At 39.5% G+C, this 23374-nt stretch overlaps 1 protein-coding gene across 1 annotated transcript in view; it reads right to left on the bottom strand.

Annotated features, from left to right (window-relative positions):
- LOC145406962 (glutamate receptor ionotropic, delta-2-like) overlaps positions 1-23374 on the bottom strand; it is a 106880-nt gene that overhangs the window by 79507 nt on the left and 3999 nt on the right. The window contains exons 3-4 of the mRNA XM_080278014.1: positions 21020-21178; positions 20390-20548 (exon numbers count right to left, since the gene is read on the bottom strand). Coding sequence (XP_080134140.1) covers positions 20390-20548; positions 21020-21178 — 318 coding nt within the window. The remainder of the gene's footprint in view (positions 1-20389; positions 20549-21019; positions 21179-23374) is intronic.

A 23374-nucleotide genomic window follows, 5' to 3' on the forward strand; every position in this document is an offset into this window, starting at 1 on the left:
GCAGGAGGCCACATGCACCGTAGACAAGGCAGGAACCTGTGATTGGTAGGTTTGAAATTTTGCCTGGGAGGAAGGGAAGGGTTTTAGCCCGAGGTACAGTCGCCAAACTTTCCACCTGGGCCACCTAGCCGCGAGAGGTGGGTAACGGGTGTTGGCAACAGTGTGTCTGTTTGTTCGTGTGTACATGTTCGACGAAAGTTCGGATCATCAACTTTCTTCGTCCGTAGTGAACCTCAGTCAGAGTCAGAGTTCATCCCATAGATGGCTGGGTACGGAGTTGGGTGGGGAGAAAAATGTCTCGGGAGTAAGGCGGATCTTGCATCGGCTCAGCCAGTTGCATGAGACTGGTCGCACGGAGAACTGTTGTGTGCCACAAGTCGCGCTGACCAAGGCCAAATAAATGACTTTATAATTTTTATAATAAGGTAATATATATAATATGATATAAATATATACTATAATATATAATACATCCATCCACCCATCCATCATCTAATCCTACGTTGCCCCATGAGGAGCGTAGGAGCCCGGGGCTAGGAAGGTTGGTCCTGGCATTTACGATGAGAGTGACCAGCCTCACTCATCCCTGAGTGGCATTACGTGAGCAATAAACTCCAACCACCCCTTGGATATAAACCTTCACCGGCTCAATCCGATTGGAGCACCTTATTACCCACTAAACCACCAGGAGCCAAAATTTGGTTATATGGTTACCACCCAGCGTAGTAAATGGTTTTCTGGTGTACAGGAAACCATTTGGCTTGTCACTCAGTGTAGAGTCACCCACAGGCAGAAGGAAGAGGAAAGAATGAAGGAAAGAAAGACACAGAAGGGAGTGTAAAGTCACCCGCAGGCAGAAGGACGAGGAAAGGATGAAGGAAAGAAAGACAGAAGAGGATGGATGGAAAGAAGGATGGAGGAGAGGAAAGGGCAGACACCCGAGAGCAGCACTACATCAAGTGAGTGGATGGTGAGCGCCCCCACCTACCACATTAATATGTAATACAATAATATATATTATACTAATTTGACCTTGGTCCGTGCAACATGTGGCACGCAACAATTCCAAGCGACCGGTTCCCTGCAGCTGGTCGAGCCGGTGGGAGAGCTGCTTAAGGGAAGAGCTTGGCATGGTGAATGTCAGGGCAGGCGCCGGACGGTGGGGAGGGGGGGGGTTACGTTATTCGTACCACCAGTGATAATAATTGCCGAACTAGTAGCATTCTACTAAATATTTGCATTCTTAACTAAACATATTTTTTTTATGTTGTTTTTACATTGTTAGCGTAACATGTTAATGCAATACATATACTGGAATCGCTCCAAGCCTTTCTCTCTCTCTCTCTCTCTCTCTCTCTCTCTCTCTCTCTCTCTCTCTCTCTCACTCCCCTTATATCAATAATTCCATTTCATAGGGTTATCACTTGATACCATTATCAGTATAGGTTGAAGAGCAATGCATTTACCTAACATATACGTCCAGTTACAAGTAAGATTACCTGTCATATTCACATTATGAATGTCACTGACCAATAAATATTAGGATGATGTTCACACACTGTTCACGTTTGCTTATTTCCTCGTTGGTAGTACTTCAGGCAGATTTTTTGTGTTCTGTGGTGCACCACGAAGAGGTAGGAGGTTAAAATACCGTCACCTCAACAGGCAAAGAGTTTATGCATACTGTTGTCGAATGTGGCTGTTATATCAGCTATGATAATGACTTACCGTATCATATTTCATATGACTATGGTCATTACAGCACACCTTTATAGTCCATTCATCTAATGAATAATTGAATTACACATTACATTGTGAGCGGTGCCGCTTATGTGTGAGGTCACACATTTACCTCCGATATCTACAGTTCCTATCTTTCCTACTTAGTTTAAATTAATATCCTCTTAATGAGTAATACTGTAACGATTAATGACCTAACTTATCTAATCATGTCTCGGATCAAGAATGGTATTTCAATAGGTATGAGACCGGCCCAGGACTGGCGAAATGCAAAACGAACAGTCAGACACCGGTATCTATTTTTCTACCGTAAGGGCTGGTCACACGGTTCTTCCCCCCAATATTCAGCAGACAATTTTAAGCCGTGGATTTATCATGTAGTAATAAAAAAGAATGCGTTTATAAATATGTAATATATGTAGGCTAAAGATGCGGTCTTTTCGATTATTTTACTTATTGTTTTCAATACTCATATTATCCAATACTTTCAAGAAGCTCCTTTGAAATTCTATCGGCTAAAAATTGTCGACTGAATATTGGGATGAACTCTGACTGAGGTTCCGAACTTTCGTCGAGCATGTACACACGAACAAACAGATACACTGTTGCCAGCACCAGTTACCCACCTCTCGCTCCCAGGTGGCCCAGGTGGAAAGTTTGGCGACTGTACCTGTGTTTGAAGACATAAACACAGGTGTGTAGCCAGAATTCCTCTGTAATCGATCTTCTTCTGCAGTGGACTCCTTCCTTGCTTTTTTCAGTACAGCAGTGATGGAGTTCATTGTGAAAGAAATGAATAGTTTCAGGGAATTCAGCTGCAGTTGGGCTCAAATTTCGCACCTGAGAGTGAGTGCGAAGATCAGAGAATTTTTTTTTTTTTTTTTATGTGTCCAACTCTGGGCATAGGCTTCACAGACTGCTATCAAGGCCCAGTAGTCCTCCTACATACCATACACCTCTACATGTCACCACTTCGGTGCTAACACCCACCGTCCACATTGAATACATGCTAGGGCTGTCTCATACAGGACTGGTGTATTGGTATTAGCGGGGGTATTTTTACGACATGTCAGCGGGTCTTCTGGTAGATCAGTAAAGTCTGATTTAACGAAATTCAAATCCTTATACTGTTCCCTGCCCCAACGGGGATTTGAACCTGGGTCCGGTAGGACTGCAGGCCACCTCTCTACCGATTGAGCCACTGACAAATGTTAGCGAAATGTATGTTTGGCTAGCATTGACTGTGTTAATGCCTCATGTAAGGAAACACAATATACATGATTATTGGCTCATGGACAATATTGCTGCAATCCCAATATTTGGTAAGTATATGCCACGGGACCACTATTTTGACATCCTGAGGTACCAGCATTTTTTCACGAATATGTGCCCACATCTGAACCATAGGCTGTGGAAAATTTGTTCGATTCTGGAGGTGATGAAGGAAAAAAAGTCAATCATTTTTCAGGCCATTCCAGAAGGTTCTTAATGATGAGTCGCTTGTTTTGTTCAGGGGACTTCTTGCCTTCATTCAGTACATTCTCTCAAAGAGACATCGAATTTGGAGTAAACTCTTTTGTATTGTATGATTGCAAGACTGAGTACATGTTAGATTTAATTGTGCATACAGCGAGTGATGCGGTGTTGTCGAAGGACGATCCCCATGGCATCTCTGGCTCAGTTGTCAAGAAGCTGATAGACAGGTACTTCGGTGGCAACCGTATCATGTACATGGATAATTATTGCACCACGTCTTGCAAAGTACCTGCAAAAACACAAAACTGGATCGTGTGACACTGTCCGTGCAAAGAAGAAGCATTGGCCATCCTTCCCATAGGCACCGTGAAGCGGGGAGTGCAGGACCTTGAAATCAGGTAAACTCCTAGCAATTCACTGGCACGATAAGAGAAAGGTGAATATCCCCTCCACGGTCCATGAAGGTAGGTTGATTGACACAGGCAAGGTCGATAGGAGAAGGAGGCAGCCAGTCTTCAAGCCTGATGCTGTTATCGACTATAATGTGAATAGGTGACTTGTCAATAAATCTGATATGCAGATCGGCACCATTGACTGAGGAGGTGTTGTAAGTGGTATAAGAAGGCATTCCTACAAGTACTGGACATCTATGTTCTGAATGCCTGCATGCTGTACAAGGATGTTAAACATACTAGCACATCCCTAAGACAATTCGAGAAGGATGTAATTTATGACCTTCTGGAGAGGTCTGGACAGGTAAAGCCTTCCGTGAAACGGAGGTACAGTGTGCAGGGACGGCCTGACCGCCTGTAGTGCAGGGACTACCTCAGCAGGCATTTCATGGAAAAACTGCCTCCAACACCTGCAGGCAAAGAAGCCTTCCGGCACTTCTATGTTTGTGCCAATTCATCGTGCCAACCACAGCAACGCCGTATGATGAAGTGGTGGAGTGCTGAATGTTAGGTGGCACTGTGCACAAACTGTTACTTCGATTTTCAGTCAATGACCGAGTGGTATGAGTCTGGTTATTATGCATAAGTTAGTTTTGTACATACCAGTATGTTTTTTTTTGTTTGTGTGTGTGTAAGTAGATTTTTTTTTTTTTTTTTACTGCTCTGTTATGTGAATAATGGAAGACAAAAGTTTGTTTCATGATACAGTCGCTGCCTTATATTATTTCGAAAATGTTTGTTTATACCTGTCCATAATTCTTATGATGAATAAGTACAAATCACAGGAATGAGAAAGTCATAGTGGTAAGTATTTCAGGTTATGAGTAGTATGTAAATAACTACCGGTACTTTGATCACAATATTTTTTTGAATTTTTTTGTTGTAGTACTTGTTGTGGTAGTAATAGTAGTAGTTGCGATAGTTGTAGTAATAGTAGTTGTAGTAGTGGTAATTGTAGTATTAGTTGTAGTACTAGTAGTTGTAGTTGTAGTAGTAGTAATAATAGTATTATTTCTAGTGGCTGTATTGCCCAGACTATTAATCACTCAGCAGTGCCGGAACCGAGCGACAATGCTAACCAAACATATCTTTCTGTGTGTGTGTGTGTGTGTGTTTACCTAATTGTATCTCTACAGGAATGAGTCAGGCTCATACTGTCCCGTGTCTCAAACCATTTTTATCGTACATATCCTTAAATTTATGAATTGTTTTGGCATGCACTATTTCATTCGGTACTGCATTTAATTGATCAGTTGCCCTACTTGGGAAACTAAATTTCCTTACGTCTTTATTGCCTCTTTTGTATGCATTTTTTGCAGTGACCTCTTGTTAATGCTTCCCCATAGGTTATATATTCATTTGTCTATTTTCTCCTTCCCTGATATGCATTTATATAGCATAATCATGTCTCCTCTTTTCCTTCTCTCCTGTTGTGTAGGTAGATTCCGTTTTTCTAGTCTTTCTTCATAGCTTCGATCCCTTAAGCTTGGTACCCATCTTGAAGCAGCCCTTCGAACTTTTTCAGTCTTATCTATGTGTTTTTTGAGATGAGGATTCCAGACTAATGATCCATACTCCAGGGTAGGTCTGACGAAATATATTATCTTTCTCAGCATGTCTTTATTCATATATGTGAATGCTGTTCTCATATTTGCAAGCAGTGTACAGTATACACATTCTGTACCTTTTCACTGATGTGGTCAGCCGGAGATAGTCTGTTACTGATAATCACTCCTAGGTCCTTCTTTCTTTCTGATATGTGTAGGTTTTTACTTCCTAACTTATAATCCCATTGACATCTTTTTCCACTTTTACCGAACTTGAGTACATGACACTTGTCCACATTGAACTCCATTTGCCATGTATTGCTCCATTCATGAGTGTTTATTTAATTCTTCTTGTACTTTTTTACAAGAGTCTGTGTTAGTAATTTTCCTTTGTATTTTTGCATCGTCAAACATATTTTGATAGCTTTCATTTTCAGTGTTGCTATCTATGTCATTTATATACACTAAAGACATAATTGGTGCCATCACTGAGCCCTGTGGAACTCTGCTAGTCACTTCCCTCCATGATGAGTAATTTCCCCTTAGTACTGTTCTCATTTCCCTTTTTCTGAGAAAATTTTGCATACAACAGTACAGCTTGCCTCGGATTCCTCTTTAATGGTAAAGTTTCCATAAAAGCCTTTGGTGTGGTATTCTGTCAAATGCTTTCATGAATTCTTGATAGATACTGTCTACCCTTCCTTCTCTTTTCTGTAATATTTCTGCTACTCTATCATAGTAGCTCAACAGATTAGTAACATATGAGTTTCCCTTTTTGAAACCAAACTGTCTTTCTGTTATCATACTGTCTTCTAGATGATTTACCCGAACTTTTCTTAACAGCTTTTCTATTATCTTGCTTACAACACTGGTTAGTGATGCTGGTCGGTAGCTGAGTGGATTTTGTCTATTCCCTTTCTTGAATAAGGGAACAGTGTTTGCTTTCTCCCAAATATCAGGTGGTTTACCTTGACCCAAGGGTTCCTTGAATATTAAAGATAATGGTCTACTTAACTCCTTTGCTCATTCATGTTGCACCTATTATGAAATTTCATCAGGACCATTTGCTTTTCCTTTGTCCAGTTTACTTAACTCCTCCTGTATTTCTGATATTTGTATATCTGGTAATATGTGTGGGCATGCATGTTCTATATCATCCCTCTCAAAATTATTTCCTTCTTTAAAAACTGATTGGAAATTCTTATTTAGTGCTTCACAAATATGTTTCTCTTGTGTACAGATGATCCCCTCATCCGTAATGGATTGTGTTTTATCTTTTACTTTGGTTTTGCTACTGATGTATCTGTAAAATAGCGTCGGTTGATCACTACTATTATTTATGATGTCTTCCTCAAACTGTCTCTCGGCTTCTCTCATTCTTGTATAATCACTTCTTGCCTGTTTATAGTTTTTATAAGCCCTCTTACTATTGTGTCTTCTGTATCTATTCCACAAGTCTCTTTTTTACTTTTGAATTTTTACATTCTGTATTAAACCATTTTTTTCTTTTCTTTTCTGCTGCTTTGTGCTGAGGGATGTAATTTTGGACTCCTATTTCATAAAGTTCACAGAATTTTTTAAATATAACATTTAAATCTTTTCCTGTAAGCTCCTTTTCCCAATCTATTTCTACGAAGTACTTCTTTAGGTCATGGTAGTTTCCCTTATTATAGTTTAGACTTTTTTGTAACTTTCATGACTGTTGACTGTCATACACAATACTGAATTTGCAGTTTAGTACTACATGGTCCCTTTTACCGAATGGAGAGTGATACATTACATTGTCAATATCGTTTTCTTGCTAGTAAATATAAGATCTAGAACTGATGGTACATCAGGTCCTCTTTTTCTAGTGCTTTCCATGACATGTTGTGTTAGGAAAACTCCTGCACGAGGTCCCAGAGCTTTGGCTCGCAACAGCTTTCCTGGTTTTTTATATCTAGAGTATTCCAATTTATATTTGTATTAAAATCCCCAGTTAATATAATTCTTTCAGATTTCTCTTCCATTCTATGTAGTAATACTTTTAACCCCTACATGGTGATGTTTTAGCGCTCCTTGCGCATCCTGCGAGGATATTTGCACTCTGACTGACTTTTTACAAATATTTGCCAAAAATCAGTTATTAGTCTTAGAATATTATAATTACATGTGCATATACCTTCAGCTTTCTCCTGGGATCTTTGTTGAGCCTTCGTCGAGTACCGTAGGACTTGTGGAGACTTCTGAAGTTGGGTAACGAATTCTCCACTTTACACTTCCCGACACCCAGTAATATGATTACCACAGCCTGATATTATCACTAGAAACACTATTCTATGATTTTCAAGTAGTTTGGAATCCATACACCAAAAAAAAAAAAAAAACCCCCACTGGTTAAAGCAATGAAATTACGGGCGCGTATGACCTTCCCACTTGCGTTCCTTCCCCACTGGTATTCTGTCATTTATTATTCATAAACACACTCACACTTTATATTCCTATTACTTTATAACACTTTTATGTAATATATATATATATATATATATATATATATATATATATATATATACACAGTATTTATCCATGTTTCCTTCAGTAATAGTAGTTTATTTTCACTGCAGGCATTAACTTTCTCGTTCAGTAAACTAGCGTAGAGAGCAAAGCTCTGACTGTCATTACTCCAAGTATTTGTACTCATATTCTTATATTAGTAATGATTTACATTTCTATTTTATATACACTATGTTATACACTGTCACTTCCAGTAAATAAGGGCTCCTTTCCCTTGGAGCCAGGATCAACTTGGGACACTGAAGCACTCGTAGTTTATCACCATTTCCTCCACTGGCTCATCACTCAATTCACCAGAAAGATTGTAGTCAGTGTCCATCATTATCATGGATAAATTAGCCAGTTCACACTCCACAGCAGAGTTATTTAGTCCTTTACCCCTTCCCACACGAGGTTTAGTAGGGGTAGAGGTCACAGTGCCCTCTAGAAACGGCAGAAATGGAGGGGCGCGATTGCTACATGCTTTCATCTCAAGAAGTCAACACTGAACTAAATGACGAAGCGGATATGGGGCCGCCAAGGGTTGACACCATCAGCGAGGCGACAGCTGCTAATTTATATGCTGTGAAATGATTGGCAGGAAATTTGGTAGTTCCAGGTGAATGTAAATATCACTTAGGCTTCTCCCTTCCTTTCTTACATATGTATATGTATATATATATATATATATATATATATATATATATATATATATATATACACTGTATATATATTTATTACAATAGATTATATGACATATTTCAAGGGGAAATTACCAGGGAAAATTAGCAAAGAAGCGGGGTGTTGCCAGGTGATAATTAGCCTACTTCAGGTGTATGGCACTATCAATTACCTTTTTTTTTTCTTGTATATATTATTTTGTATAAGAATAGGGCATAAGGCTTATTTCAATGGATGAAGTCAGTGGAAAATTCCGGGGAAGATTTGCATAGCGCAGCGCAGACGGGCAGGCGAGAGGAGAGGGTAATTGAGGGGAGGTAGGGAGGGGAGTCAAGAACGGGGATAAATGGCTAAATTGTCAACAATGGATGGGAGTACAGGTGACATTAGCAGTGCTGACTATTGTTGGACACTGGCAGTACCGACAGATGATAGAAGCCACCACTTGAAAGCCTGGGACAATTCAAAATACCACAGAATCGCAAAAGTGACGCCCCACTGTATGATCCATTGTGCCCAAGAGTCATGAAAGTGACGCCCCACGGTTAAGGGGTTAAACTTTGAACTATACTCTCTGCCAGATCTTCATATTCGCCTCTTTCTCATGTGTTTGATCTGGGTGGCATGTATAATTTTGTGACAATTACTTTCCCTTCAGATGTATTAATCTCTACTGCAACTAGTTCTACATGTGAGGGTATATCTAGTTTTATTTCTTTGACTTGCAGTATTTCTTTGTTAATATTATAATTCCTCCTCCTTGTTTTGAGTTCCTATCTTTTCTCCATATATTCTATTCCTCTAGGTTTTGGGTATTGTTTGATATCCTTGGTGCTAATTTTGTTTCAGTTAGGCAGATAATATGTAGTTCATTTTCTTTGATATAATCATTCATCTCTAATAATTTAGATACCATTCAATCTACAGTTGAGTACATCAACTTAATCATCTTGTTTACATACTTGTCATGACTTGGGTCTACTACCTTCCTCCTAATTATTCCCTCCTGGTTATGTACCACTTTCGTACCTGCAGTCCAATTACTTTGTAAAAAATGTATTCTTCTCCTACTCTGATCTTTCTTCATTCTTTGTTTTTGTTTCCTCCTTCTTCTCCTTCAGTAATTCCAGTTTCTCTTGAGTTAGGCATCTTTTTATCCATACGTTTTTGAAATCCCCTTCCATAATTTTGTTTGCATTTATTAATATCTCTTCTACAGTGTTTACACTCTGGAAGGTTACTTTCAAGGACCTTGACTTATTTCTCTCATATTTTCCTAGCCTGCTCCTGTTTGTCTTTATCACATATTTCCACTGATACTTCCTTCAATATGCTCATTACATTTGCCATTTCGTTTTTATCTCTCAACATCTTGTTCTTTTAATTTCTTCCTCTTCTATAGCAGTGAGTACTATAGATTTGTTGATGTCTACTGTATCTTTGACCAATTTGGGATTGTTTTGGATTAGTCTTTTCACTTCCTTTTTAGTGCTTTTTTCTTCAACTCTAATTTCTAAGTCTTTCATTATTTTCATCATTTCAGAATACTTAGTTTCCACATCATTTTTGTTGCTTTGAATCACTTCATTCACCTGGGTTATCTTTTTAATTTCACTGCTCTGATCTGGCAGATTGCTTACTTGCCTGATTGCCCCTTTATCATTTCTAAACTCTTCCATGATACTCTTGTGGTTGACAGCAGTACTTTCCATTTCACTAATCTTCCTTCTAAGCGATCCTACCTCAACTGTTAGCTCATCTATTGTTGTGTCTTTCTTGTTGACTTCTTTTATTAATTTTTCATTTTTTCCCTTCTGCATGAGCAATTGTTCTTAATTTCATCCATTTCACTCTGAAATGTCTTCTCCAATCTGTTTATTCGTTCTAACACGTTATTGTACGTATCCATTTCAATTAGTTCCTGGTAGAAATCATCATCCTGCTTTGTACCTTTATCCATTTTCTTAGCTCCTTCCAAATTTGCTTTACTAAGTAGGTGGACATCTTGTGATACTGAGAGCAAAGATTTTACTTACATTCCCTGGTGTGCAGACTTTGTTTTATTTTGTTATTTGGACAACACTCTTACTTAGAACTTCCTCTTTTATATTTTGATACCATTTAGTAGAAGCTGGTACAAAGCTTGACTCATATAAAGAAACTTTAGGTATGGCCAGAGTTGGACAAGTGCAGAGCGATGTGTCATACGTCCTGCTTGCACGGCGTCTCGTGTGTGAGAGGGAGAGAGAGAGAGAGAAAGAGTACACGAGTGTCAGTCTGTCTGTCCGTAATGTGGGGTGGTGGTGGTGGAGGCGAGCAGACAGCCTGCCCTCAAGGCCATTGCTGTGGTTACTGGCCTACCAGCACCAAGGACGACCAAATAGGGAATAATAATCACGTAAATAGTGTTTATAATGGATTTTGGTCTTCTGGAACCGTTGTCAAAGTGTTATTATTATGGAGGGGTAGTGTAAGCTTTAGTTGTGTCACCGAACCTCAGCCATGCATACGAACATTGGCAAAAAAAAAAAAAATGCCCTCATTCTCCACTCACTCACTCTCCCTACACGCACTTCACGGACAGTCTGATGCAATTAGCTTGAAGTCGAAGGATTGATGAGTAATATGACACCGTGTTAGTTATATTTAGTTAAGTATTAACTGAGATATGAAGGTTTAACCCCTACACCGCGGGCATGTTTACCGATGTTTTGCATGTGCCGTGGGGTTATTCGGGCTCTGACAGACTCTCAAAAAATATTTGTCAAAAATCAGTTATTAGTCCTAGAATATTAAAATTACATATGCTTATGGCACGTACCTTCAGCTTTCTCCTGGAATGTTTGTTGAGCCTTCGTCCATTACCGTAGGACTTGTGGAGACCTCTGAAGTTGGGTAACGAAGTCTTCACTTTACACTTCCCGACAACCCTTAATATGATTACCACAGCCAGATATTAACACTATAAACACTACTCTATGATTTTCAAGTAGTTTGGGATCCATACTCCAAAAAAAAACCCACTGTGAAAGCAATGAAAATTACGAGCGCGTCTGACCGTCGCACTTACGCTAGTTTGCTCTTGGTACTCTGTCATTTATTATTCATAAAACCCCTCACACTTTATATTTCTATTACTATATAACACTTATATATATCTACAGTCTTTATCCATAAGTTTCCTTCAGTAGTATTAGTTTATTGTCACTGTAGGGATTCAATTTCTTTCAGTAAAATACGTAGCATTCACTTTCTCGTCCTGTATACTAGCATTGAGAGTGAATGTCACTTTCATCTTCACTCTCATAACTCTTAGTATTCAGACATGCTAGAGTGAAACTTTCACTTTCATTACTCCTAGGGTATATACTCGTATTCTTATAATACTACTCATTTACATTTCTATTTACGTTCTCTATTTTATTTACGTTATTTACATTTCTATTTTATTTACGCTGTGTTATGCACTGTCACTTGAAGTAACTTATAAAACTATTTTCCATTGTTCACGTATATTTACATTCATTACTTTCACTTGCTGTTTACACATTATTTACAATTCCACTTGCACTGTTTTACTCAATAGAAAGATCGTAGTCACTCTTTTATCAATTGTCAGCCCTTTACCTCTTTCCACACAAGGTTTAGTAGGGGGTAAAGGTCACAGGGCCCTTTGCATGGGGGTGAAAAAGTCCCTGAAGTCAGCAAGAAGAAACAGACGTACCTCTACTTCGGAAGATGAGAGTAAACTGATAACGGAGGGTCGGGGTAGAGGCCTACTTAGGGGATATTCAGTGCTACCAATGTTCGCTCTTGAAACAGCTATGTATAGCACTGAAATGATTGGCAGCAAATCTAGACAATACATTATAAATTAGGTAGTTCCAGGTGAATGTAAATATCACTTAGGCTTCTCCCTTCCCTCCTTACATGTATATTTATTACGAAAATAGATATACGGCATATTTCAAGGGGAAAAAAACAGCGAAAATTAGCGAATGAGTGCATGTGAGGTGTTGTCAGGTGATAATTAGCCAATTACAGGTGTATGGCACTCTCACTTACCTTATTTCTTTCTTGTATATATTATTTGGTATAAGAATAGAGCATAGGGCTTATTTCAATGGATGAAATCAGTGAAAAATTCCAGGGAAGATTTACTTAGTGTAGCATGGCCGGGCAAGCGAGAGGATAGGGTAATGGAGGGGGGGTAGGGAGGGGAGTCAAGAATGGGGAGAAATGGCTAAATTGTCAACAATGGATGGGAGTACAGATGAGATTAGGAGTGCTGACTAGTGTTGGACATTGGCAGTACTGATAGATGATACAAGCCCCCACTTGGAAGCCCGGGTGAATTCAAACTAACACAGAATCACAAAAGCGACGCCCCGCGGTATGAACCCTTGCTCCCAAACGTCACGAAAGTGACGCCCCGCGGTTAAGGGGTTAAAAATATACGATTTTACCAATTTCTCTCAGGAATGCCTGGCTGGGGGGGAGTGCTTGTGACAACATCTACTGGACGGGAGGGGTTAAATAACAAAAAAAGAGGAAGGAAAAACAAATTAATAAAAATAAATAATCCATACACCAAATGACTGACGTCCTCCCTTCATAATTATATCTGTAACATCTGAACTTAAACAGCAGTAGATTGAAGTTCTGGGGGAAACAACTCTAGTGAAGCAAGTTATGGAGAGATGCAGTTTGGGGAATAAAAGAATTCTGATAGGCAGAAGTTCCTTAATATGGTTGTGTGACATTCCAGTTACAAGCGCTACCAGATGCCCGGGTTGCACGAGGGAAAGCATGGAGAGATGGCACAATGGATGCAACTTCGTCTGGGCATTTGCTATAAAAATATCTGTAAAATAGTGCATGGGAGGCAACATTCCTTCTTACTTGCAGGGGAGTTAGTTTATTTGGAACTGCAGGGTTATTCATAATTTCAAGAGCTTTGTTCTGAAATTTGTCTAGTTGTTTTAGTGTGACCTCTCCACATCCATCCACAAGGGTGAGCAATGTTCAGGCTGAGAGTACACATGACTCTTATAAATTATAGCTAACTGCTCATCAGTGAAGAAGTTACGGACTCTGAACAGTAATCTAAGTTTCTCTGAGGCTGTTTTAGCAAGTGATCTGACATGAGAGGTCCAGCCGAGGGCACTGTTAAGTGAGACACCTAGAATTTCAATACTTTTGGAAATGGGAATATTAGTAGCACTGAAGGTAATATACAAATCTGGCAATATCAGTCTGATAGTAAATTGCATATATTTGGTTTTACCAGCATTAACCCCTAAAGCGAGGATATGTCGGAGGCGGTCCATGCACCTCACGTGGGGATATTCTCGCTCCAACTGACTTTTTAAAAATATTTGCCAAAAATCAGTTATTAGTCCTAGAATATTATAATTAAATATGCCTATGGCACATACTTTCAGCTTTCTCCTGGGATGTTTGTTGAGCCTTCGTCAACTACCGTAGGACTTGCGTAGACTTCTGAAGTTGGATAACGAAGTCTCAACTTTACACTTCCCAACACCCTGAAATGTGATTACCACAGCCTGATATTATCACTAGAAACACCATTCTATGATTTTCAAGTAGTTTGGAATCCATAATAAAAAAAATAAAAAAAACTGTGAAATCAACGTAAATTACGAGCGAGTACCAGCTTCCCACCCGCGCTTGTTCCCCGCTGGTATTCTGTCTTTTATTATTCATAAACATACTCACACTTTATATTCCTAGTACTTTATTACACTTATATATATATATATATATATATATATATATATATATATATATACATTATATATATATATATATATATATATATATATATATATATATATATATATATATATATATATATATATATATATATATATATTATATATATATTTATATATATATATATATATATATATATATAATATATATATATAATATATATATATATGGTATTTAGCCATAAGTTTCCTTCAGTAATAGTAGTTTATTTTCACTTCAGGCATTCACTTTCTCGTTCAGTAAACTAGCGCAGAGAGCAAAACTTTCACTATCACTGTCATTACTCCAAGTATTTGTACTCATATTCTTATATTAGTAATTATTTACATTACTATTTTATTTACACTATGTTATACACTGTCACTTCCTGTAACTAAGGACTCCTTTCCCTTGGAGCCAGGATGAACTTGGGACACAGAAGCACTCGTACTGAGAGTTTATCACCATTTCCTCCACTGGCTCATCACACGATTCACCAGAAAGATTGTAGTCACTGTCTATCATTATCATGGATAAATTAGCCAGTTCACGTTCCACAGCAGAGTCACTTAATCCTTTACCCCTTCCCACACGAGGTTTAGTAGGGGAGGTCACAGGGCCCTCTAGAAGCGGCGGAAATGGAGGGGCGCGAGTGTGATGTGGTTTCATGTCAAGAAACAAGACTGAACTGAATGACGAGGTGGATATGAGGATGCCAAGGGTTGACAACGTCAGCATGGTGACAGCTGCTAGTTTATATGCTGTGAAATGATTGTCAGGAAGTCTAGACAATACATAATAAATTAGGTAGTTGCAAGTGAATGTAAATATCACTTAGGCTTCTCCCTTCCTTTCGTATATATATTTTTATTAAGAGAACAGGTCATACAGCATATTTCAAGGGGAAATAAACAGGGATAATTAGCGAACGAGTGCACATGGGGTGTTGCCAGGTGATAATTAGCCTATTCCAGGTGTATGGCACTATCACTTACTTTTTTTCATTTTTATATATATTATTTTGTATAAGAATAGGGCATAGGGCTCATTCCAATGGATGAAATGAGTGGAGAAATCAAGGCAAGATTTGCCTAGCGCGGCGCAGCTGGGGCAGGCGGGAGGAGAGGGTAATGGAGGGGAGGTAGGGAGGGGAGTGAAGAACAGGGAGAAATGGCTAAATTGTCAACAATGGAAGGGAGTACAGATGACAATAGCAGCACTGACAATTGTTAGACACTGGCAGTACTGACAGATGATACAAGCAATCACTTGAAAGCCCGGGCAAATTCAAAATAATGCAGAATCGCAAAAGTGACACCCCGTGGTATGATCCATTGCACCTGAGCGTCACGAGAGTGACACCCCGCAGTTAAAGGGTTAAATGAATCAAGGCTGTTTTGTCCCCGTTCATTGAGCTTAGATAGGTCTCAATTTATGGTGATGGCTGTACTGAGTTGAGAGTTGGAGATATTAGACATTGTAATTGGGTGTTTGAGCGTGAATGAACTGTGATGTGATGAGTCATCTGCATATGATTGGATGGGATTGTGGGTGACAGATAAGAGATCATTAATATGAATCAGGAACAGGGTTGGTGCCAGAACTGATCCCTGTGGCACACCGGCATTAATTGAGTGGAAATTGGAATATGCATCATCTACTTTTTCTCTAATTTTTCTGTCGCTGAGATATGAGGAAACTAGAAAAGAAAAAGATGTTAGTCCATAGCAAGGGAGTTTGGACAACAGGGAACTGTGCCACACTGTAGAAAGCTTTAGAAATATCAAGAGCCTGAGTTCTTCCATGTTGGTCAATTGATTGATGGATTGTATGAGTCAGGAGATTGGGTATGCCAATGGTGAATCTTTCATGGCGAAAACCACATTGTCTATTACTTATTAAGTTGTTGGATTAAAGATGTTTAAATATGTGCTGGGTAATTAAAATTTCAAACACTTTACCAAAAGAAGCTGTGACAGCTATTGGTCTGTAATCAGAGGGGTCAGAAGAACTTCCATTCTTTGGAATTGGGTGGGTATTGGCTTTTGCCCATGAATTTAGGAATGAAGAAGTACATACACATAGTCTGAATAATTATTTTAGCAAGAACAGAGGCAAATTCTGGGGAGCACTTTTTCAAAACAATTGGAGGTATTCCATATGGGCCTGGAGCTTTGTTGGTTGGTAAATTGTCTAGGATGTATTTTACGTTTCTTGTCTGTATTTTAAGTGGAACAATCTCGGGAGAGTCGAACTCTAGGACTGGGACGTTCTGGCTGACTTCCTGTATGGTAGAATTTCTGGCAAATTTACCAACAAAGATATTCGCATTCCCATGCGGGTCATTTGTAATGTTGCCATCTGGCAGGAATGGAAGGTGACTTGTTAAATTTATTATTGAAAGAATTGAGAGTTGACTAGAATATTCTATTATCATTGTGGTTGTTAAGTAGTTTTGATGTTTGATTTTGAAGGAAGCTTGATTTATCGAGATTTATTACAGCTTTTGTATGGTTTTTAGCAATGTATGCACTATATATATATATATATATATATATATATATATATATATATATATATATATATATATATACTCTCCTAGCTCTCACCCATCTCTTACCTACTCTCAACTTTCCCTGCACCAGGTAGTGACCAGACACACCTCCACCCTCCCTTCTCAAAACTCTCACATCCAACAATCTTTCTCTTGCATTCCTGGACACAATCACATAGTCCATCAATACTCTCATCAACCCTTCCACCCTCCTGTCTCACCCATGCATCATCATCATCATCATCCGGAGCTCCTTTCCCACCCAAGGGCAGGGTGAGGAGTAGCAATGTCCAGGCAGCCCAAACTTGCCCAATCCAATGGGCCACGCTTCCATTCACTCATCATTCAAATTCCCAGAATCCTGGCTCTATCAAATATGCTAAAAACATTCACCACATTCTGTAGCTTCACACAAACGTATCCGACTGAGTCAGTCCGGACGCTCCCACGCTCACAAGGGGTGCCAAAATCCATGATCATGTACTTCTCTCACAACATTCATCCAGCCAGCTCGATATCTTGTCAGTTCCCTAGCCTCACCGACTTCCAAAACTCTCTTTCTCACACACTCATCCATAATATCTCTCCACCTTCTCCTTGACCTACCTTCAAATTCGTTCAGATATGCCTTTTTTCACCGCTCTATTGTTATCCATTCGCTCCACATGACCATACCATCTCAGTACACTCTCTTCAATTCTGGTGTCCACCAACTTCCTCACTCCACATCTTTCACGAATCACATTATTTCGTATCCTATCCACCCTCTGTACTCCACATACATTCCTCAGCAGTCTCATCTCCACTGCTCTTATCTTGACGTTTCATTTTCATGCCACACCATAGTCTCACATCCATATGCTAAACTTGGCACTAACACTCCCTCATGTAAGCCTTGTGCAACTGCAACACTCAAGCCTCTGTTTCTTATCAAGGCCTTCATTGCACCAGCTACTTTTCTTCCTTGTGTCACTCTACTTTCACCTTATTTTGCACATTTTCCTCTCTTTTCTATCACTGTGCCCAAGTATTTGAACTCTCTCACCAATTCCAGTCTCTCTCCATTCTCTGTAACACACTGGGAGTCACCTTCTTTCTCAATAACCATCACTTTACACTTTTCTACATTTACTATCAAGGCACGACACTCACAGACATCAGCACAACTCTGCACTAGCCTACCAAGTTCTTGTCCGGTACTTCCAAGCAGTACTGCATCATCAGCATACAACAAATTTGAGATATTCCATCCATCGCCATTCATTACCAACGCCATCTCTCACTCCATTACTCGTGTTTTTACTTCTCTCATCACCCCATCCATATATATATTGAACAACCATGGGGACATCACACAACCCTGTCGCACGCCCACACCATCGTGAACCATTCACTTAGATGCCCATTAAGCCTTTTACACATGCCTCGCTACCATCATAAAAACTCTTGACAGCACCTAGCAGCTTACCATCTACACCATACATGCACAAAACTTTCTGCAATCCCTCTCTATCTACTTTGTCGTATGCTTTTTCCAGATCCATGAATGCCTTAAACACCTTATGGTCCTTCTCACAAGCCTTCTTTGTTATTTGTCTCACTGCAAATACTTGATCCACACACCCTCTGCCACTCCTAAAGCCACCATGTTCAGCACTCACTAGGACTTCTGATGTCTCTCTTACTTTATAATATTTCTTCCATATACCTTCCCTACCACACTCAGTAAACTTATGCCACGATAATTCTTGGACTCACTTCGCTCATCTTTATTTTTGTACAGGGGTACAATCACAGTCTTTTTCCACTCTGCAGGCACAGTTTCACTCATCCATGCCTTCTTACATATCTCCAACAAGCATTTCATTCCACTCTCTCCACTATACTTAAGCATCTCTGCATACACCTCATCAACCCCAGCTGCTTTCCCATTTTTCAGTCGCTTCACAGCACTCTCCACCTGTGCGAGTGTCACCCATGCATACTTATAAATATCTTTCTTCTCAAAGTATTTCCAATCACCATCTCTCGCTCAGCCACAGCCCAATCATTCGTTTCCCATTTTCATTTCTTCCAGGCACACCATGCATACCAACTACACTTTCAACTGCTACATTTCCCACTCTAGCATTCAGATCTCCCATCATTACCACATTCACATTCGCTCCAAAACTCTCCAGACACTGATGGTCATTCCTGAGAGAATCCATTTCTTCTTCATCTTTTTCACTACCAGGCCCATATGCACTCACAAATACCCAAAACTCACTTTCAAATTTCTGTTTCACTCACATCAGTCTCGATGACATCTCCTTCCATTCAGTCACACACTGCTGTACTTCCGGGCTCACTAACAAGGCCACACCTTCTCTTGCCCTTCCTCTATCAACACCTGGCAATCTTCCATTCACACTTCCAAACTTTGACTCACCTTTCCGTTTCATATTTGTTTCACTCAAAGCTAACACATCCAACTTTCTTCTCACAAACATTCTCCCAATCTCCTCCTTTTTACCCTCAATCGTACAACATCCACGCACATTCAGTCCCAATCTTCAGGGTACGGGGATAACTCAGTCCCCCATCCCTTCCTATGGCCTGTCTCTTTTTAGGAAAAAAAGAAAGAAAGAAAAAAAAAGAAACGGGGATCCCTAGTCCCCTTACCCCGCCCGTTTTATTTGCCTTTTACGACACGCAGGTAATACGGTGGCAGAATTCTTCCTAACACAACAACGCCTCAGAGTATTAGTACCACCCCATAGTGTGGCCAGATTTGTCCCCCGTGCCATATATATATATATATACATATATATATATAAATATATATATATATATAAATATATATATATATCTATATATATATATATATTGGCAGCTTCAGAACGAGCTCGGCGAGAAATGACACGGCTACGTCACGCTTTAGCTTGGGAATAGAGAAGACAGTTCGGCTAATCAAACCATAAGTCATAATAAAATCCGCATTTTGACATAAAACCAACGCAATGCCTAACCAGCTTAGGCCTAAAGTAATGTTAACCTTGCTTAATAACCTATTTTGCTTGGGGAGACAAGGAAGGTGCAACGTTGCTGATTCTTTTCTCGAGGAACTTGCACTGCCGTTGCGAACATGGCTGGATGACCAAGTATACCAGAAAAAAAAAATATGTAGCCGGGAGTGCTCGGCTTGGTGGTTGATGGCCATTATTGACTGAGTAGAAAATACAGTGAAAGTAAGTACTTGTAAAACAAAAGATACTGATTATAAGTATGAAATGTGAACACGACATGATTTCTTTTTACTGTTTCTAAAGTTTCTTAAAGGGATAGAGGAAAAATCCTGGAACTAGTGTGGACTCCTTGGGGAAAAAACAACGAGATATTTTGATGCGGGATCCAGAGTTTTATATCGTCCTCTAGCACCCAAATGCATGCTGTACATTGTTCTCGCACACTCACCCAAAGAGTTAATATGTTTCCATCTAAGATATCACAGAGCATACACTTCTCAGTCTCTTAGAGTATACATGTTCCACCAGTGCCACCAGTGCCAACATTCAGCTTACACCTGCCTATTTCCTTACTGCAGTGTGCACATCTGAATACAATTAAAAGTTACCTGTTTGACATCTTACCTAAAATTCAGTTTCCTGGAGAGGAATTCAACCATCTTGCTAGTGGGTCCTCTGAATGTGAGTCGCTTGCCCCCGAGCGATGTGGGGTCGTCCACCATCACTGCTACATTTGTCGGATACTCCTCCGCAGTTATTACTATGTGAGGATGGTGGGGGAACCTGCAAAGGATGGTTGTCTTATTCCATTCAGTACTATGGAGTGTTATAATTCATTCTTATTGCCGTCAGGCAATTATACACAGCTAACAGTAGGACAGGCCCCAGGTAGTGAAGGAAGCAGTTTATGGCGTGGCCAACTTTAAGATTTAAAAAAATAATGAAAACTGTTGGAAGCAGCAACATTAAATTATTCAATGTCGCTGGACTGAAGTGGTTAATAATCGCATAACATTTAAATTTTAGGGTATATTTATATTGTCCACATTACAAAATATACTGTAAAGTAGCTCAAATGAAATTTGCAGAATCTATAACCAGATAAATGCCTCGAACCTGTAATGAATGGATGTTTTAATCACCTAACCATAAAACATTCAGATACGTTCGCCTGTTATGTAAAGAAAAAAAAATACACTGCGGGTTGGGGCGCAAGCTGCTAAACGATTGACTGAAAAAGTGACTGGAATATACGTATTGGTGTCATGGCGAGGATCAGCATACCATGAAAATTTTGGAGGAAAGAGGTTTGGTGGGGAGTTGAGCGTGAGACCATCCCCAGCAGTCCACGTGGCCACTTGCTGCGGTATATCGTCTGGCTCACTGAAGGGCAGGAACGAGAAAACACTGACTCTGCAAAATCATAATTCATTCAGGAAAATTGTATAAACAGTAATGAAGAAAGTGACAGATCCCAGTGATTATTAACCAAAAAAGAGTGTGTAAGCATTAATATTTTATGATATGTAATAATTATGGACATTAATATATAAGTAATGATATAAGAAAAACTTCCACAATAACCTATGCCTGGTATACAAGGAAAGTCATACACATATTCTAATTCAGGAATGTTGGGATACCCCGATTTTTCACAAAACCCTCTAAGCCAGACAATACAAATATTTCATGAGCACACTAGAGTATTATGGGAGACTTTCTCTGCACTACCTGTCTGCCCCATCCGGCTCCCAAGGGTTCCTCTGTGTGTGTGTGTGTGTGTGTGTGTGTGTGTGTGTGTGTGTTCTTACCTAATTGTACTTACTTAATTGTATCTTTATTGGAATGAGTCAAGCTCATACTGTCCCGTGTATTAAAATATTATTATCATACATATCCTAAAATTTATTAATAGTTTTGGCACACACTATTTCTTTCGATAGTGCATTCCACTGATCGATTGCACTATCTGGGGAACTGAATTTCCTTACGTAATCCTCGTTCTCTTTTTATGTAGTTTTTGCGGTGTCATCTTGCTGATACTTCCCCATAGGTTATATATTCATTTATATTAATTTCCCTTTCCCTGAGATGCATTTATATAGAATAATCAAGTCTACTCTCTTCCTTCTCTCCTGTAGTGTTGGTAGATTCAGTTTTTCTACCCATTCTCTGTAGCTTCCTTTAAGCTTGGTACCCACCTGGTGGCTGCCCTTTGTACTTTTTCAGTCTTATCTATGTGTTTTTTGAGATGAGGATTCAAGATTACTGATGCATACCCCAGGGTTGGTCTGATGTATGATGTTATTATTTTTCTCCCCATGTCTTCATTTATATATGCGAATGCTATTCTCATATTAGCAAGCAGTGTATGCATGTTATGTACCTTCTCACTGATGTGGTCAGCCGGAGATAGTCTTATTGGTAATCGCTCCTAGGTCCTTCTCCCTTTCTGATAATTATGTGTAGGCTTGATCTTCCTAACTTATAATCCCAATCTAGTCTTTTCTCACTTTTACCAAACCTGATCACATGACACTTGTCACATTAAATTCCATTTGCCCTTTATTGCTCCATTCATGATGCTTATTTAATTCTTGTAGCTATTTGCAAGAATCTGTGTTAGTAATTTTGCTTTGTATTTTTGCATCATCCGCAAACATATTTAGATAGCCTCCATTTCCAATGTTACTGTCAATGTCACATATATATACAAATAGATATACTAAAAACATAATTGGTGCCAGCACTAAGCCCTGTGGAACTCCGCTAGTCACTTCCTTCAATGATGAATAATTACCCCTTAGTACTGTGTCGCCGTGTGGAAAATATAAAAATCAGATTGATCACATCGCTATCAGTAGGAGGCATAGAAGTTCTCTGCTATATGTTCATGTTAAACGGGGAGCGGATATTGGTAGTGACCATCAACTCAGCATTGCAAAAATAAGGTTTAAACTTAAAAATCAGAAGAAGGAAAAATCTGGTGTTGGTAGATACGATATTGTTAAGCTTAGAAGGGAAGGAGAAGAAAAGGAGGAATTCAGATTAGAATGCAGAAATAGGTTTTTGGTGTTGGAAACGTTGGAAGAGGGGGAGAGAAGTGTAGATGAGATGTGGGAGGATGTGAACAAAGTGTTGCATGAGACTGCTGAATGTACGATTGGAAGGAGACATAGATTCAGGAGAAAGAAATGGATATCAGAGGAAACGTGGGATATGATACAAAAGAGAGGTGAGGCTAAATTGAAGAGTGAGATGCAATGCGTTGATGAACGAGAGATTGAATTAGCAAGAGCTGCGTACTGGAGTTTGAATTCAGAAGTAAGAAGGTTAGCTAGGAGAGATAAAAGAAGATGTGTGGATGAAAAGGTTGCAGAGACTGAAATCTTAATAAACAAAAATGATGGACAGAGTCAAAGAATAGCATATGAATCGATTAGAGAACTGAGTGGTAATGCAGGTAAACGCAAGGAAATACCAGTTAGAGACAGGGAAGGAAACACACACACCGCAACTCAGCCAGGAGACAGGGCGTGTGTGCTGGGCATTCCCCAGGCCCTGTCTTCCCCCCTTACCTTTACTCAAGACAACCACCAGCAACCGGGC

Source organism: Coenobita brevimanus, chromosome 8 (genome assembly GCF_032717465.1).
Source record: "Coenobita brevimanus isolate Jiangsu-jjx chromosome 8, ASM3271746v2, whole genome shotgun sequence".
Classification (NCBI taxonomy): domain Eukaryota; kingdom Metazoa; phylum Arthropoda; class Malacostraca; order Decapoda; family Coenobitidae; genus Coenobita; species Coenobita brevimanus.